This window comes from Elgaria multicarinata, chromosome 3 (genome assembly GCF_023053635.1).
Source record: "Elgaria multicarinata webbii isolate HBS135686 ecotype San Diego chromosome 3, rElgMul1.1.pri, whole genome shotgun sequence".
Classification (NCBI taxonomy): Eukaryota; Metazoa; Chordata; class Lepidosauria; order Squamata; family Anguidae; genus Elgaria; species Elgaria multicarinata.
In genome coordinates this window covers 47,770,200-47,785,433 of record NC_086173.1, presented here as the reverse complement: position 1 = coordinate 47,785,433, position 15,234 = coordinate 47,770,200, and the positions used below count along the sequence as shown (strand labels likewise).

The window sequence follows — 15,234 nt, the reverse complement described above, 5'->3', positions numbered from 1 at the left end:
GAGCACCCAGAGCGGCCTCAGCTGAGGTAACAAAAAAGTGCTCACCTAACGCTTGCTCCTGGGACCCAGGGGAAACAGGGGAGCCCCCCCTTTTGCCTATATCTGAGTCTGGTGTTCCTCCACCCCTTCCGAAGGGCCCAATCTCTGCCAGATACTCACGCTCCGTACGTGGGGATGGGCGGGGGTGGGGGAGCTGCCCGGAACGTGTTGTAGACTGTGCGCCCCCGCCCTCGTAAGTGTGCCCCCCGGTACGCTACTGCTGTTCCTGTGGCTGGATATGGGAAACCGGTCACTGCAGGAAAGAAAGCAATACCCATGAGCATAACCCTGGAGTCACCCTCAATGCTAAACCCCATGTAGGCAGGCAAGAGGTCTTCCACAGAGGAATCAAAGAGCTTGTTTCTCTTCACCTCTGGTGGTGTTCTGAGGCACATCATCAGGGGCCAGGAGGTCAACACAGAAGTCCATCCCTAACCCTTCCCTGTCGCCAAGGCCCACCTGCTCCTAAAAATGCCCAACACCACCAATCCCATGAGAAGAGGCATGCGGTACAGCTCTATTACACGACTGTCTCAGTTCTGGCCTATTGAAGCCTTCACTTCAGTTATTTTTTATTTTTTATTACATTTATAACCCACCTGTCCTGCAATGAACTCAAGGCAGTGGACGTAGTTCTCTCCCCTCCGCATTTTATCCTCACAATAACCAGTCTGTGAGGCTGCTTACCCCAGGTGTGGGCAGGCTTGTGGGATTTACTTTGTGGTTGTTTTCTTACAAGAACCCCAAGTTGCACCAATTGGAGCCAGGTGCAAAATAGTGACAGGAAGCAGAGCCAAATACAAAATGGTGGGCTGAAAGGGGGATGGACTACATGACCTTTGAAGTTCCTTCTAACTCTATGACTCTGTGATTCTACCAACTGCATCCCATCAGCCACACAGTGAGTTGGCCTGTGAATGCAAGTACAATTCTACATCTTAGTTACTGTGGATCAGGCATTGTTAGCCTAATTTCCTGGGGGTGGGGGTGTAAATAGCTTCTCCAATATTGCTCTTGTTAAACCACCAGGATTACTAAACCCTTACTGATTTACTACAACTCATCTAGTGATCTACTGGAAGATCCAGATCTGCTTATCCCTGGGTTAGGCTGAGAGATGGTGACTGGCCTAGGATCATCCAGTGAACTTCATGGCTCAGTGGAGGTTTGAACCTGGGTCTTCCCAGCCCCAGTCCAGCACTCTAACCACTATACCCCCCTTGGTTCTTTGATCACCTCTTTATGCCTTCTTCATTGGCAGAAATAGCCAGCACTAGGTCCTGCTAGGGGAAAAGTGCAGTAAAGGGCAACTAAAATGATCAAGGGGCTGGAGCCTCCCCCCTACGAGGGAACGTTACCACAGTTGGGATTGTTCAGCTTAGAAAAAAGGAGGCTAAGGGGAGACACGATAGAGGTGTACACAATTACGCATGCTGTGGAGAGCGTGGATAGGGAGACATTTTCCTCCCTCTCTCAAAATACTAGAACCTGGGGTCATCCCATGAAGCTGATTGGTGGGAGATTCAGGACAGATGAAAGTAAGAATTTCACACTGTACATAGTTAAAACGATGGAATTCGCTACCAAAAGACACAGTGATGGCTATCAATTTGGATACTTTTAAAAGGGGGTTAGACAAATTCCAGGAGGAGAAAGCTACCTGATGGCTATGTGCTACATATATATATATATTGTATGTATGTATGTATGTATGTATGTTGCTGGGGAACATGGGCAGGAGGATGCTGTTGCACCATGTCCTGCTTGTAGGTTCCTGGTCGGCAGCTGAATGGCCACTGCATGTACAGAGTGTTGGACTAGATGGACCCTCGGTTAGATCCAGCATGGCAATTCTTATGAGACTTAGTGGTCTTTCCAGATCCCTAAGGGACAATTCTCTCTTGCCCAAGGACCTGGCCTGATCCAAACATTACCTGCATAGAACTCAGGGCCATAGACGGTGCCTACCACAGGGTTCAACTTCCAGCCTGGGGAGAAAGAACAAGGGGATAGGAAAGCATCACTCTCACCCCTGCCTACCGTATACTCTCCTCGCCAGAGGATGGGTTGGCAATCTGGGAAGATGGGCCAGAGGGATGCAAGAGCTTCTTTGTCCCTCCCCCTTGGAGGGACAACGTGTCAGGCCCATGAGACATGGAGCCTGAGGAATTCTGGGTCAGTTTCTTCACCAGGATGTGCGCCTGTTTTGTCATCTGTTTTCCCTGAGATGTACCACAAAGCCAGGCCCCTAACCCCCCATCCTCAGCCCAGTTTCGAGCTGGCCCTACTATTAGGCAGGGTGAGGTAGTTGCCTCAGGCAGCTGATGCTGGGAGGCAGCAGCAAGGTGTTCAGAATTGTACGCCTTGCGGCCTACTCTGCACCCCCTAGGTTAGCCTGCTACCTTCAAGTTCAGTGGAGAACACTGTCCCATCATTAGCTGGAAGACAGATTCATCTGCCAGTTCAGTCAGCTTTTGTACATGGATTGGGAGGGGGCGCCATCTTGTCCTTTGCCTCAGGCAGCACAATGTCTTGGGCTGGCCCTGCTCTCCAGTCACCAGCACCCCACCCTCACACAGGGGGAGAAGCAATGTATCAGAAGGGCCTGCCCCGTCATTCCGAAATTGCTAGCTCTGCCCTAGCCCAATCACCCTCCTGCCACATCCTCACTCCATTACCATTTGTGTAGGGATTCGCTGCCTTCTTGTTTGTCATTACTCGTGCTGTGGCATTGTTGACCTGGAGAGATAAAAATGCAGAGGCAGTTAGTGATTGGCAGGCCTTGGACCCAAATATTCTTCTTCTTCTCTGGAGGGAATCTGGGATTGGAAAGTTTCGGGATTCACAAATGCCGGTTAGGATCTGGTTCAGATTTCCTCTACTGGAGCCTGGACTGGTGATCATCAAAGAAGGCCCCCTGCCTGCAGTGCCGTGTCTGGCAATGCCTGGGCCCCTGATTTCCTACGCTTAAGGTCCCTTCTCCTTTCAAAAGGCCTTTGACTTCTGATCTGCAGCCCTCCCTAGTGTGCGGCCATCAGGCGGGAGTGCAAAGTTGGAATTAGCTGTGATTTCGGCACTTTGCAAGGAAACATTCGTGAAACTCCCCATTCCCAGCGTCAAGTACACAGTGAACATGCAGGGCCCTGCCTGGGCTTCATGCACGGTGGGAGTACCCTTCACTGGACAGGCTTTGCAGAGTGACATGAGAGGAGGAAGACTTCAGAGACCAAACACAGAGCAAAAGGGCAGGAACTCCATCAGCAGTGCATGTCAGGGTCAACAGCAGAGCACTACCTGTGTTCCCCACAATTCTGGCGAACCAGGCTGGGTAGTTCTGGAAGCATCTTACGAGGCATAGCACCGCCTGCCCCTGTGTGAGCCAGAAGGGGCCCACAGCTCTCCCAGGACTTTGCCAAGACATTGCGCACTGGCACCTCCAAAGTTGCTTACACTGAAATTGCTCATCGTGTAACATTTTAAAGGTAAACAACCAAGAGGTCATCAAGAATCACAGCCGGGTGGCAATTTGAGAACCGAAGTCTCCCCTATAGGCTTACTCTTTGCAGGTTCAGCCTGGTTTCCGAATCCAGGAAGCCTGGAAGATTTGCAGGGTGGGGGCGGGGGCGGGGGCTTAATGGCAACATACTTATTCTTACTTCCTTTAGTTTTGCCCCAACTCCTGGCTGCTCCCAGGAGATTCTTGCTGGAGAAGTTCTGCTTTCCTCCCCTTCCACTCTGCTCTCCCACCCTCACCCCCAACCAACGGGAATCAACAGCACAGGGCATGCAACATCCACTCGCCCGCCGGCTTGTCCTGCGAGGCCCCAGAGGCAGAAATGTTAAAAAGAGGGGTGGGGAGGGGTGTGTGATGGGGTAGGAAGTGTGACTCCTAATGCCCGACGCAGAGCAGGCAGTGCAATCGTTCGCACCTCGATCTTGCGTCCCTCTACGATGGTGCCGTTCAGCTTCTCCCGTGCCCGATCGGCATCTGCACTAGTTTCAAAAGTTACAAACCCAAAACCCTGTGAGTGGGGGAGAGAAAGGGAAAAGGAGAGAAGAGAGAGAGAGAGAGAGGTAGTAGGAGGAGGAGAAAAGGACAAAGAGAGAAAAAGGGCAGAGAGACAGGACAGAGAGAAGGGGTGAGTAAGGAGCAGCAGAGACAGAAACCCCCCCAGGATCTGGGAGAAGAGGCAAGGCATGGCCTTCCCAAGCCACCCCAAGGACTGGGGGGGAAGGGGGGCAAAGCGAGGAGAAGGGGAGGGTAAGGCTTGCGAGGAACAGGACAGACACTGGATTCCCAAGAGTCAAACGTTGTGGGACGAGGCCTGGCAGGGAGCGTGACCACTCCCATAGGGGAAGGGCCCCCAGGTGGATACGAGCCAGATGCTCTGGGCTTGCCATGGATTCCTCCCGGCCCCTGGAGAGATGTTTAAAGCCATCTTCAGCCATTCATTTCTGCAGGCATGAAGGGGCTGTTGGCCTGCTTGGGTCTAGCCCAGCCCCCTTGACGATGCCCAGCCTGCCGGCAACAACATTCCCAAGCCAATCTGCAGTTGGCTGAGTCTGGAGGGGGACCCCTCCATCACGCCTTGGAGTTCAAACACAGAGCAAACACCTGAAGAGATTTATATTCATTCTCTTAAGGGAGGTTGCGGGAAGTCCGGTTTTTTGAACAGGACTAAGAGACAAATCAGACTGTGACGTGGGAGATCCATGATCGGCTCTTGCAAAGGGGCCACAGTTCCGTGACGGAGCCGCTGCTTTGCAAGCAGGAGGTCCCAGGTTCAATCCCCGGCATCTCCAGCTAGGGCTAGAAAAACTCCTGCTGGAAATCCCGGACAGCTGCTGCCAGTCGGGGTCGACAAGACTGAGCAGCTTTCTGTTCTCTTAATGTCTTTTTCAGAGCTTAAATGCAGCCGGGCAGGGGAGGGGTCAGGATGGTTAACTCTTTCCTCCACCTGCCGTTTCATCAACTGAGCCTCCCCCAAGCTATACTGAGTCTTGCCGGGGAGAAAATAGAGAGGTGTCTATATTGCACCTGTCCTTTTACACCAGCTAGTGTGTGTGTGTGTGTGTAAGTTGAATCAGGAAAACAATGGGTGTGGGAAAGGGTTGAACACCGCCCCACAGTGCCATGTTCCTGATCCAACCCTCTCCCACTCCCACTGCTGCATGGAAGCTTTAGAAATGGTCCTGGGAGATTGGATCCCGGATCTCCCACGTCAATCTGATTTGGCCTCAAGAGCCAATACTAGAATGAACAGCAGGGTCTGGAGAAACGCAGCAAAGGTGTTCTTCTTTGGGAGCTGGAAGGAATGTCAAATTGTGCCAAATTCTAAACATCCCCATATTTTCCTGGAAACAAAATTCCAAGTATGTTGATCCAGTCTTTGGGTGCCTATTTCTGAAAAGAAAACAATTTAAATATGTCCCACCCTGTCTCCTCCAAGTCTTTGTACCAAGTTGCCTTAAATATAGAATTTTCTCTTTTTCCTTTGGTAGAGTGATTTCCAGTTTCACCATGAGAGGGGGTTCTCTCCCTGCATTAAATTGCCTTAGCTGTAGATTTGTGGCTCCCAGTTTTATCATCTAAAATGTTATTTGGATATAGATCATTGCAAATTCAGAACCTGTATGGCAGCATTCCCGAACCTTCTGATATTATAGACTACAGGTCCCATATTCCCTGACTAATAGCCATGCTGGCAAGGGCTGATGGGAGTTGTAATCCAAAACATCTGGAGGGCACCAGATTGTGGGACTGTGGTTGTATAGTTGAGCACACATTCATCACACCCCCTTTCAGGGTTAAAATGTCAATGTGGAATGCTAAATCTGTGGTTTTAGGGGGTGGATGGGAAGAGGTGGTTAGAAACTAGGAGGTGACTTGAGGCACAGAAAGGAAATGGCAAGGAGACCTGGGAAGGGCAGGAGTGAAGAACGGAGAGGGTAGGCTGGCCCTTGGGCAGACGCACCTACTCTGAAGTTTGGGTTGTACCAGACATCAACATGTTGAACCCACCTTGGAACCACGCTCATTGAAAATGATCTCAACATCCAGGATCTTTCCGAATTGCTGGGGGGGTAAAAGAGGAGGGAGAATGGAAAGTGAAAATGGAAGTGGAGTCATCAGACCCTTTCCCACCCCAGCTTAGAAATATTACGAACCCCTTATGCTTTGATTTACTCCCGAGCAACATCTGGAATCTGGGGACATTCTCAGACTACAGAACACTGCATACAAACAGAATGTGGAGGTCTGCCACTATCTCCAGAGAGATGCCACTTGGTTCTCTCTTGGCCACTGGGACCCATCTCCAATATGACAAGCACTTCAGTATTGACACAGCAGCCACCTGGATTCAAGATCGTTGTTCTACTCTCAACCTTGCAGAGCAGATCTTGAAGGGTGTGTAGAGGCTGCAAGATGGGGGAGAGGAGGAGGAAGTCCCATTCCACCAGTGACACTGCTCCACTGGCAAAACAATGGTCTTGGATCCATCCCCCCATGACTTGAAATGGAGAGATGCTCGGTTCTACCTGTGCTTAGGGTGAGAAGGTAGGTCAATCCTGTTGGGGGGGCCCTGCTGGGATCACAACATTTGAAGGGCTCTGGGCATCCAAGAGAATAGAAGGGAGCTCCTGCCAGGAGCCATGGGGGAAACAAAGAAAGCAAGAGGTCTGGCCTGCACTCTGGTACACTATTCTGAGGTACAACAGCAGCAAGATGAGGAGAAACTGTGCGGAGGCTGCTGGAAATGCATGGCCTGGGGGCGACTCTGGCAGCAACATTTGATCCCAACAGGGGACCAAATTCACTCTGCCTGTACCACTACCAGGAACACCGTGTGTGTGTGTGTGTGTGTGTGTTTGGGGAACAGCTGGACTCACCCCAAACATTTGCCGCAGGTCAGGGTCCCGGAAGCGGAAAGGGATGTTGGAAACATGTAACCGTTTGGGCTGCTGTTTGTCGGAACCACTCTCCGGCGGGTGTAGCGTCTGGTTGTCTGTCTGTGCCGCTTCATCTGTCTGCTGGGGAAAAGAAATAAAAACGGCGACTCCGTCACTGTTTCAAGCTGTGATTGTGTGCATGTGCAATACTCCTGTCCCCTTGCAAAAGGCCGATTGCAGAAGAACGGGACAATGTGGAGTCCAATTTTGCTTGTGGCAAATGGGTTTCGAGTACCAGGGGATGTAAATTTTGTAGATGGTGTATAGGTGATTTTTTTTCCTGTTGAGGGCTGTATTCCCTAGGGGTAATCTATCCTGGGCCACATGAAATCTGAACGGATCACTTGCAGAGGGTTACCCTCACCCAATGCTCTTCTCGTTGTTCATTTTGGCTCCCTCTCCTGCTATTTCCTCCCCCTAGCCAGGGGTGTGAACTGATAGCTTACAGAGGGGCTCACCCCACTCCACCCACTTCAGCTTCCCCCAACACTGCACCTCCCACCCTCCCCTGCCTCACTTCTCTCCTGTTGGGCTTCCCTCCCCTGCATGAAATTAGGCTGAGGCCTGCATTTGGCCCCCAGGTGGCAGGTTGCCCATCCTTGCCCTGGGTGACTGACTGGGCTCTGCACACACACCTGAAAGTGACACGATGTGGTTGCAAACATTTTAACGGCATATCAAGATGGGTGGCAGATGGAGACAGCAGAGTGGCTAAAAGTGTGAGCTGTGAACCAGGAAGCTCCCCCCCACCCGCCCCAAATTTCACATCCTCCATTCATCTACCTTCTGGCCTTAGGTAAGCCATGATTCTTTTAGCCACATCCACCCCAGCTGCAAAATGGAGAGGGTAATACTGGCCTACATTGCAGGGCGGTTGTAAGCATGACTGAGAAGCGGTGCAGGCGCATGCCCGGGGAAGAGGAAAACCAGCGCTGAAGGGTGCTGCTTTGACCCTGGCTTGGTGTGTGGGTCTGCATGTGCAGAAGAGCCTGTGGGGAGGCAGAAGAGCTCGCTCTCCTAGCCGCGGGGTGGCCAGCAGCCAGCCTGGCACTCGGGGACCGGGGAACAGCTGGAAAACGCTCGCTCAGCGCTTCCTCGCGGAGCTGCATTACAACCACATCATTGGCACGATGGGGTTGGCAAGCCGCCAAGCAGGTAGATTACAAGTGATTAGGGACACGAGGGGAGCCAGGAAACTTAAGCGCTGAGCCACAAAGGCCCAGGGGGGCAGCAGGGCGCTGCAAAGGCCTCCTGCTGCCCAAGCCCTCTGCTACTTCAGCCCTGCCTCACTTTGGTCCTGACTCTCCATCCCTTGCGATCTCGGAATCCGCTCTATGTGGGACTGGGGTGGAGGGGGAGGAGATTTGAGCTGCTGCTTTGATCTTCCCCCTTGCCCCACCCCCCTCATTCCCTAATTGAGATTTTTCCTTGGGCTCTTCCAATTTGGTGCATGGATTCTTCAGAGTCCTTTGCTTCTGTCTGGCATCCTTGCAGAGAGACCAACCCTCCTCCTTCCCCTGCTGGCTGGCTGGCTGGCTGGTGTCTTCAACTGGGCTTGGCCATCCCAGGGGCGGTTCCCCTTCACAGGGAGCCTTTGCGCCGAATCTCTTACCGGTACTGTCTGTGTGCCTGCTATGGATTGCGTGCTGGCGTCAGTGCCGGGCTGTTCAGGGTGGCTCTGTGCTGGCGTGTAGAGAGTCAAGGCGTGCTCAGGGACTGTGCTCTGCCCCGAGTAGTCCTGTGCGGGGTGCGGGTGTGGCGGCGGCGGCGGCGCGTACTCTGCAGGGATGCCATTCTGCGGGGGCGGGGGGTACGTGGCTGGGGGGTAGGGCTGGGCCATTGCGTCAGGCGGAGCCGTGGCGTCCTGGTTGCCCTGCAGAGACAGAACGAGAGAAAAAGGTGGACTCAGAGCCTGGAATGCCATGATCCGGGGAGAGTGGCTCACTCCTCCTTCCCCTCCAAAAGTGCTGAGACGAGCCTGTCCAACGGCTCATCTGAGTTATGGTCATCTCCTCCTGGTGCGAGACTGGAATAAAAAAAATGTGTCCCACATGCTACAGTCAGGGATGTGTTGGGCAAATAAATAAATGAGTAAATAAACCCAAATTCTGCCTGATGATGACCAGGGGAGTGGTGTGGTTGGGGAGAAAGTGATGCAAATGGACAACATTTACGGGCATGCACATATTTATCCTGGTTTTCAGGAAATTTGATTAAAATCTTTTGGAAAACACTGGGAGAATTAAAGGAGAAAAGGGCATGGTGGTGGCTGAAGGCAGTGCCCCCACCCTCCAGAGCAGATTTGGAGAATATATAAGGGAGAGGATAGGATGGGGAAATATCCATTCCATTGGTGGAGCAATCATCTTGAGATGTTGTCCAGGGCAATCAAATGTGACTCCCCAACCCTTGGGAGGCCTATCCAGCATCATCTCCTTGGCAGAGGGGAGGTGCCTTCCTTGACGATTTTCTCCCATGTTCAAGTTAGTAACTAGAGGCTGAATTCAGATTTGAGCCGGATCAACTGTGCTGATGGAAGTGGGCTTCCCCACTTCCCAAGCAGCCCCTCCTGCTCCATGAAAATGCTGCACAGGAAGTCATCCCCAATGGGGTGAGCAGTGAGGTGTATGTGTGTGATCTCCAAAAACTAGGTATTCATGAATGGAATCCTTCCTCTCATGGGAGACAGACCTTGAATCCAGCCCCTGTTTTTTTCAAAAACACAAGCCGATATCCTCAGGATGTCAAACTCTGTATCAGTTACCAGATTCTATGCTTGTGCAGTGCGCCTCGAACACCAGGCACGTATGCAGCCCTGGCCATGGTGAGGTAAGTGGGCTGTCAATTTGCCCACATGCTTCCTTGTGGTATTTCAATCTCCTGCCATCAAGGGTGGTGGTGGGGAATCTCCTGCCATCATGGTGGAGATAGGAAGAAGCGTGGCATTACTCCTGGCTCTTGTGGCAGGGCGCTTCCCACAGGCATCTATTTGGCCACTGTGGGAACAGAATGCTGGACTAGATAGGTCTTTGGTCAGGTCCAGCAGGATTGTTCCTATGGCAGCAAGAGCAGTTCCAGGTTATTCCAGCTGAAGGGGACATATTCAGAGGTATCATTACACAATACCTGACGGAATGCCTCTCCCGACGTGAATATACCCGGTCACTACGTTCAACATCTAAGGTCCCCCTCTGGGTGCTACTCCGAGAGAGGCTCGGAGTGTTGCAACAAGGGATAGGGCCTTTTCGGTGGTGGCCCCCTAGACTATGGAATGATCTCCCTGATGAGGCTCGCCTGGCACCAACTCTGCTATCTTTCCGGCACCAGGTTAAGACTTTCCTCTTTGCCCAGGCATATGGCGGCACATCTTAATCACCCACATGTTTAGTTTTTTAACGGTTTTTAATGCTTTATGTGTGTATGTTCTGTGTTTTAGAGTTTTAAATTTTGTATACTTGTTTTTATCTCAATTTTAGAATTTCTGTAAACCACCCAGAGAGCCCTGGCTATGGGAGCGGTATATAAGTGCAATAAATAAATAAAATAATAAATAAATAAATAAATAAATAAATAAATAAATCATACAGAGGACATACAGAGCTGGACTGGGCATGACGGCAACAGGACAGCGTTGAGAAACAATACTTGCTTCTCTGCATTAATGAATCATAGAATAGCAGAGTTGGAAGGGGCCTACAAGGCCATCGAGTCCAACCCCCAGCTCAATGCAGGAATCCACCCTAAAGCATCCCCGACAGATGCTTGTCCAACTGCCTCTTGAAGGCCTCTAGTGTGGGAGAGCCCACAACCTCCCTAGGTAACAAGTATCCATAGGTAACAAGTATCAACTGTCTTGACCAAAGTGCAGCCATCTTTTGAAAGGTCAGACCTGCTAGGTTCAAAGGTTATGCTTCCAAATTAAGGCCATCTTTACTCTGAAATGTGTAGGGGAAACTGCCCAGAGAGCTTTGGCTATGAGGCGGTGTATAAATTTAATAAATAAATAAATAAATAAATAGGGGAGCCATCCACACCTAACCACCACAGGACAGGACAGTAGCTAATTCCATTCTCCTGGTTTCCAGTAGGGATCAAATTTAAAAGCCACATTATCCTGAAATGAAAAGTAAAATGATTTATTCAAAAGCACCACTGAAATGGACCTTTCCTTCTGTAAAAAAAGGAAATGTTTTCCAAGACCGAGAGAGATAGAGATAGAGACAGATAGAGAACAACATGTAGTTTTCTTGTTGGGATTCGTTTGCTAGATACTGTATTAAAGGGGACTTATTTTACTGGGTGGTGGAAATAGAGCAACCTCCAAATGGAAAGGCAACCATCCAAGGTTGCTTCTACACTAGAGCCCTGAAGTGTTGCTGAAGTGTTCCTTTTTTGTAGACAGAGGCTCCACACCACACTGAATATAGCGCTACATTATCCAACAGTGCCCTTCCTCATGGATGATGTCTTTCTATAATATTTACTTAGAACTAAGTACTGTTTACTAAAGGTCCTTTCCAAAGCAAATTAAAACTTTCCTGTTTGAAATCCTACCCATTTTATTGTTTCCTCTTAATCATGGCTAGGGGATTAATTATGAATAGCCAGTTAATTGCCCCTTGAACAGCCTCTCTTAATTGCTCCAGGGTCTGTTTCTATTCCTGCAGGATTACTTGTTTCTATACAAGTAAATAAGTAATTAAAACTTCTCCCCTACTCCACAGGAAGAGAAATTGACATTGGGACAATGAAAAGAGACTATTCAAAGGGCAGTTAACAGGCTATTTATCACAGATTTCCCCAACTGCAATCCACACAGAAAACAATAAAATATACCTGCAAACAGAAAACTTAATTAAAGGCACAGAAGCCCCTCGAAGTCTCCATAGTATTTTACCTGACCACATTGGAAAGACTGGTACTGGAATTACGTTTTATTGGGGAAAATAATAAACACAAATCAGATCTGAAAAACCACAGGAGGACAACACAGAAGATACTAGACTGCAATGATCTGACAGTGACATTGCGTGGATTCAATGTAAAAAAACAAAATGAAAAATACAACTATTTCAGAGAAAAGGACTAGTGTAGAAGCAATCTAAGAGCTCTTAACAATCTCTAAGAATTTTTCTTTCACCTACAGCATTTATCTCATTAGACCAAGTAAATGTTTTAGCCAAATTTGCATGCTATTTTTACATTTTTTTAAATAACAGCAGCAATAGTATCTTGATTGTAAACTACGTCTATATTTTTAATATGCCAGATTTCCGCTCTGTTCATATTTTCCCTAAATAAAACTTGGTAAGATTGAAAAGTCTTGTCTCTATGAGATAAGAAAGGAGTTAGCAGACTTCAAGGCAGCTCCATCATCATAAGAACATAAGAAGAGCCCTGCTGGATCAGACCAAGGGTCCACCTAGTCCAGGACTCTAGTCATACAGTAGCCAACCAGTGTCAGTCAGGAAACAACAAAACAGAACATGGTGCAACAGCACCCTCCCACCCATGTTCCCCAGCAACTGGTGCACACAGGCTTACTGCCTTGAACACTGGAGATAGCACACAACCATCAGGGCTAGTAGCCATTGATAGCCTTCGCCTCTACGAATTTATCCAAACCCCTTTTAAAGCCATCCAAATTGGTTGCCATCATCATTATTAAATATATTTGTTGCATTTTTCAACAACAATTCATTGGGTTGGATCTAACTTCATCATTACACCAGGAAAACGGATACTGCTGGTGGCATAAGTTTTCCTCATCTTCTCCCCACCCCCCAATCCCATAGCCCGGTGTGCACTCTCCAAATCTGCTCAGGAGGGCTGCCTAACCCTCTGGAACAGATCTGAAGGATGCAGGGGGTAAGGAGAGAATGGGGAAGTCCCATTCTGCTAGTGGTACGTGTTTCACTGTTGGAATGAAGAAGCTGTAACCAAGTCGTTGCGTTTATAATAATAGATAAAATAAAACCTTAATAAAACGAGGGGAATGACATTAGTTTAGCTCATTTGAAGGTAATATAAATTCATTATATATATCTAATGTATAAGAAGTACATAGAAATTCTGATTTATTTGATCGTGTCTTTCCACAGTGATCCATGTTTGTCAGGAGCCTGCAAAGTATTGTCTCTTTTATTTCCATATGTAACAACCCAGAACATTTCCATAAAGATGCCAGTGTCTTTGTTGCCTCTTGTTGCTTTTATTAATTTCATTAGCTTTTCTGGTCCAAATGTTATTATGCTAGTTCCACTGAAGGTGCTGTATTTGATTCCCCGAACTTTGCTATAACTTGTCTAGCTGACACCAGTAAGAAATGAAAAAACTCCTTGTGCTGACCATCAAAAATTAGCAGTCAATTCTAGCCTAGGTACTCTGATTTGCATTCACCTTTAACTAAATATCTACAAATATGAGGAAGGCAGCACACCCTATATATTCAGTACCATTGAAATGTGACCAGTTAGCCTGGTATGTTTTTAAAGTTTGATATCAGTTCAGGGCTGGTTCTGAATGTGAGAAGTGTGTTGGTGGAACTGGATAAGCCCTTTGATCTATAACAGGAAAGCTACCTTGGCAGTGGGGATGGTGTGGCCTGTATAGGAACTTAAGAAGAGCCTTGCTAGATCATATGCAAGGCTGACCTAGTCCTTACAAAGCTTACAGAAATGTCACCTATAAAATTCCACTTGCCCTCTCTTGAGGACAGAGAAGCAAGGGGAAGCAAGAGTGCCTACCATCTGGAAGAGAAGAGATTGTTTCCACTTTCCCCCACTTTCAAACACATCAGTTTGGATTGGTGCATACACTAGGGTGACCTTATTAATAGAAGGACAGGGCTCCTGTATCATTAACAGTTGCATAGAAAAGGAAATTTCAGCAGGTGTCATTTGTATGCATGCAGCACCTGGTGAAATTCCCTCTTCATCACAACAGTTAAGGCTGCAGGAGCCCTGTCCTCTTGACTAGATACAAAAGAGGGCAGGGCTCCTGCAGCTTTAACTGTTGTGATGAAGAGGGAATTTCACCAGGTGCTGCATGCATAAAAATGACACCTGCTGAAATTTCCTTTTCTATGTAACTATTAATGATTCAGGGGCCCTGTCCTCCTTTCCATATGGTCACCCTAGCATACAGATAAGCTCCCTTCACAGAATTCAAGGCTACGGGAGATGCCTATTATGTGGAAGCTGCTTGAAATATTCTCTGCCTGGTAGCTGCTCCACATGGTAGCTGTAATGGCACTCAATTAGCTTGCTACAGCACTGCCCACATTGGACCTGTTCAGACAACACAGTAAGCCATGGTTAGGCTTCGAACCGTTTTGCAGCAAATGCTTAATGAGCATGTTTAAACTATGGTTATATAGCCACCATGGTTAGGAGTATCTCACACAACACATTAAGACATAATGTTTGGTTCAAAATACTTAACCACTGTGGCTTAGTGTGTGGTCTGAACAGGGTCATTGTGTGAAAGGCTGGTTTCCATGCCACCCCAGCCACTAACTGCTACCAGGAAGGCTTGGTGGTAGTTGATGACATTAGTTCTACACACACACACACACACACACACACACAGAGGCCAAATTGTGCGCACACGCACACACACACACAGACACACACTCAATTGCACATGCACAACCCTAATTACATGCACACCCACATCCAACTGCACACATGCATCCCGCAATGACACACCCTGCCGCAATTGCACACACACGCACAATTGCACACAAGCACCCCACTGTGCGCACAGGACCGATTGCACGTAGCATCCTCTCCCTGTTCAAATACAAGCGCTCTCACTTGCCCACAAACATGCCGTTTCGCACCTCACTGCTCTCCACTCCTCCGCCTCCCATCCGACACCACGTCCCTCGCCTTGTGCTGACAAACAGCCACAAGCCCCTCTGCTAGGAGCCCAACTTCTGCTCTCAAATGCTTTATAGCCCTCACACAGCAGTGCCTCTCTCTCTCTTTCTCTCTCTCTCTCTCTCGGGATGAAATACATCCGCAGCTCCTGGAGCTGAGACAGGCTCTTTAATTGTGTGTGTGGTTAATTTATGACAAGGCAAGATCACAGTGGGACAGGCTTGGGCAGGCAAGCTTTCCTTGCTTGAAGAGAGAAACCGTTCCATCCCAGGCCCCCTCCCTCGGTTGCCTTATTCCCAGTCACACATGGGAGACTGGAGGATGCAGCAGCAGAGCCCTCTCACCTGGGACAAGGAGGTGA

General features: G+C 48.9%; 1 protein-coding gene across 4 annotated transcripts in view; it reads right to left on the bottom strand.

The window, feature by feature from the left end:
• Positions 1-15,234, bottom strand: part of RBFOX3 (RNA binding fox-1 homolog 3) — a 100,576-nt gene that overhangs the window by 8,519 nt on the left and 76,823 nt on the right. For 3 of the 4 annotated variants that reach the window (XM_063123202.1, XM_063123200.1, XM_063123199.1), the window contains exons 2-8: positions 8,603-8,863; positions 6,931-7,071; positions 6,062-6,115; positions 3,969-4,061; positions 2,718-2,778; positions 1,974-2,027; positions 160-292 (exon numbers count right to left, since the gene is read on the bottom strand). In XM_063123202.1, the coding sequence (XP_062979272.1) occupies positions 160-292; positions 1,974-2,027; positions 2,718-2,778; positions 3,969-4,061; positions 6,062-6,115; positions 6,931-7,071; positions 8,603-8,830 (764 nt within the window). In that variant the 5' untranslated portion in view covers positions 8,831-8,863. The remainder of the gene's footprint in view (positions 1-159; positions 293-1,973; positions 2,028-2,717; positions 2,779-3,968; positions 4,062-6,061; positions 6,116-6,930; positions 7,072-8,602; positions 8,864-15,234) is intronic. The other variant, XM_063123201.1, reaches the window with a different exon arrangement.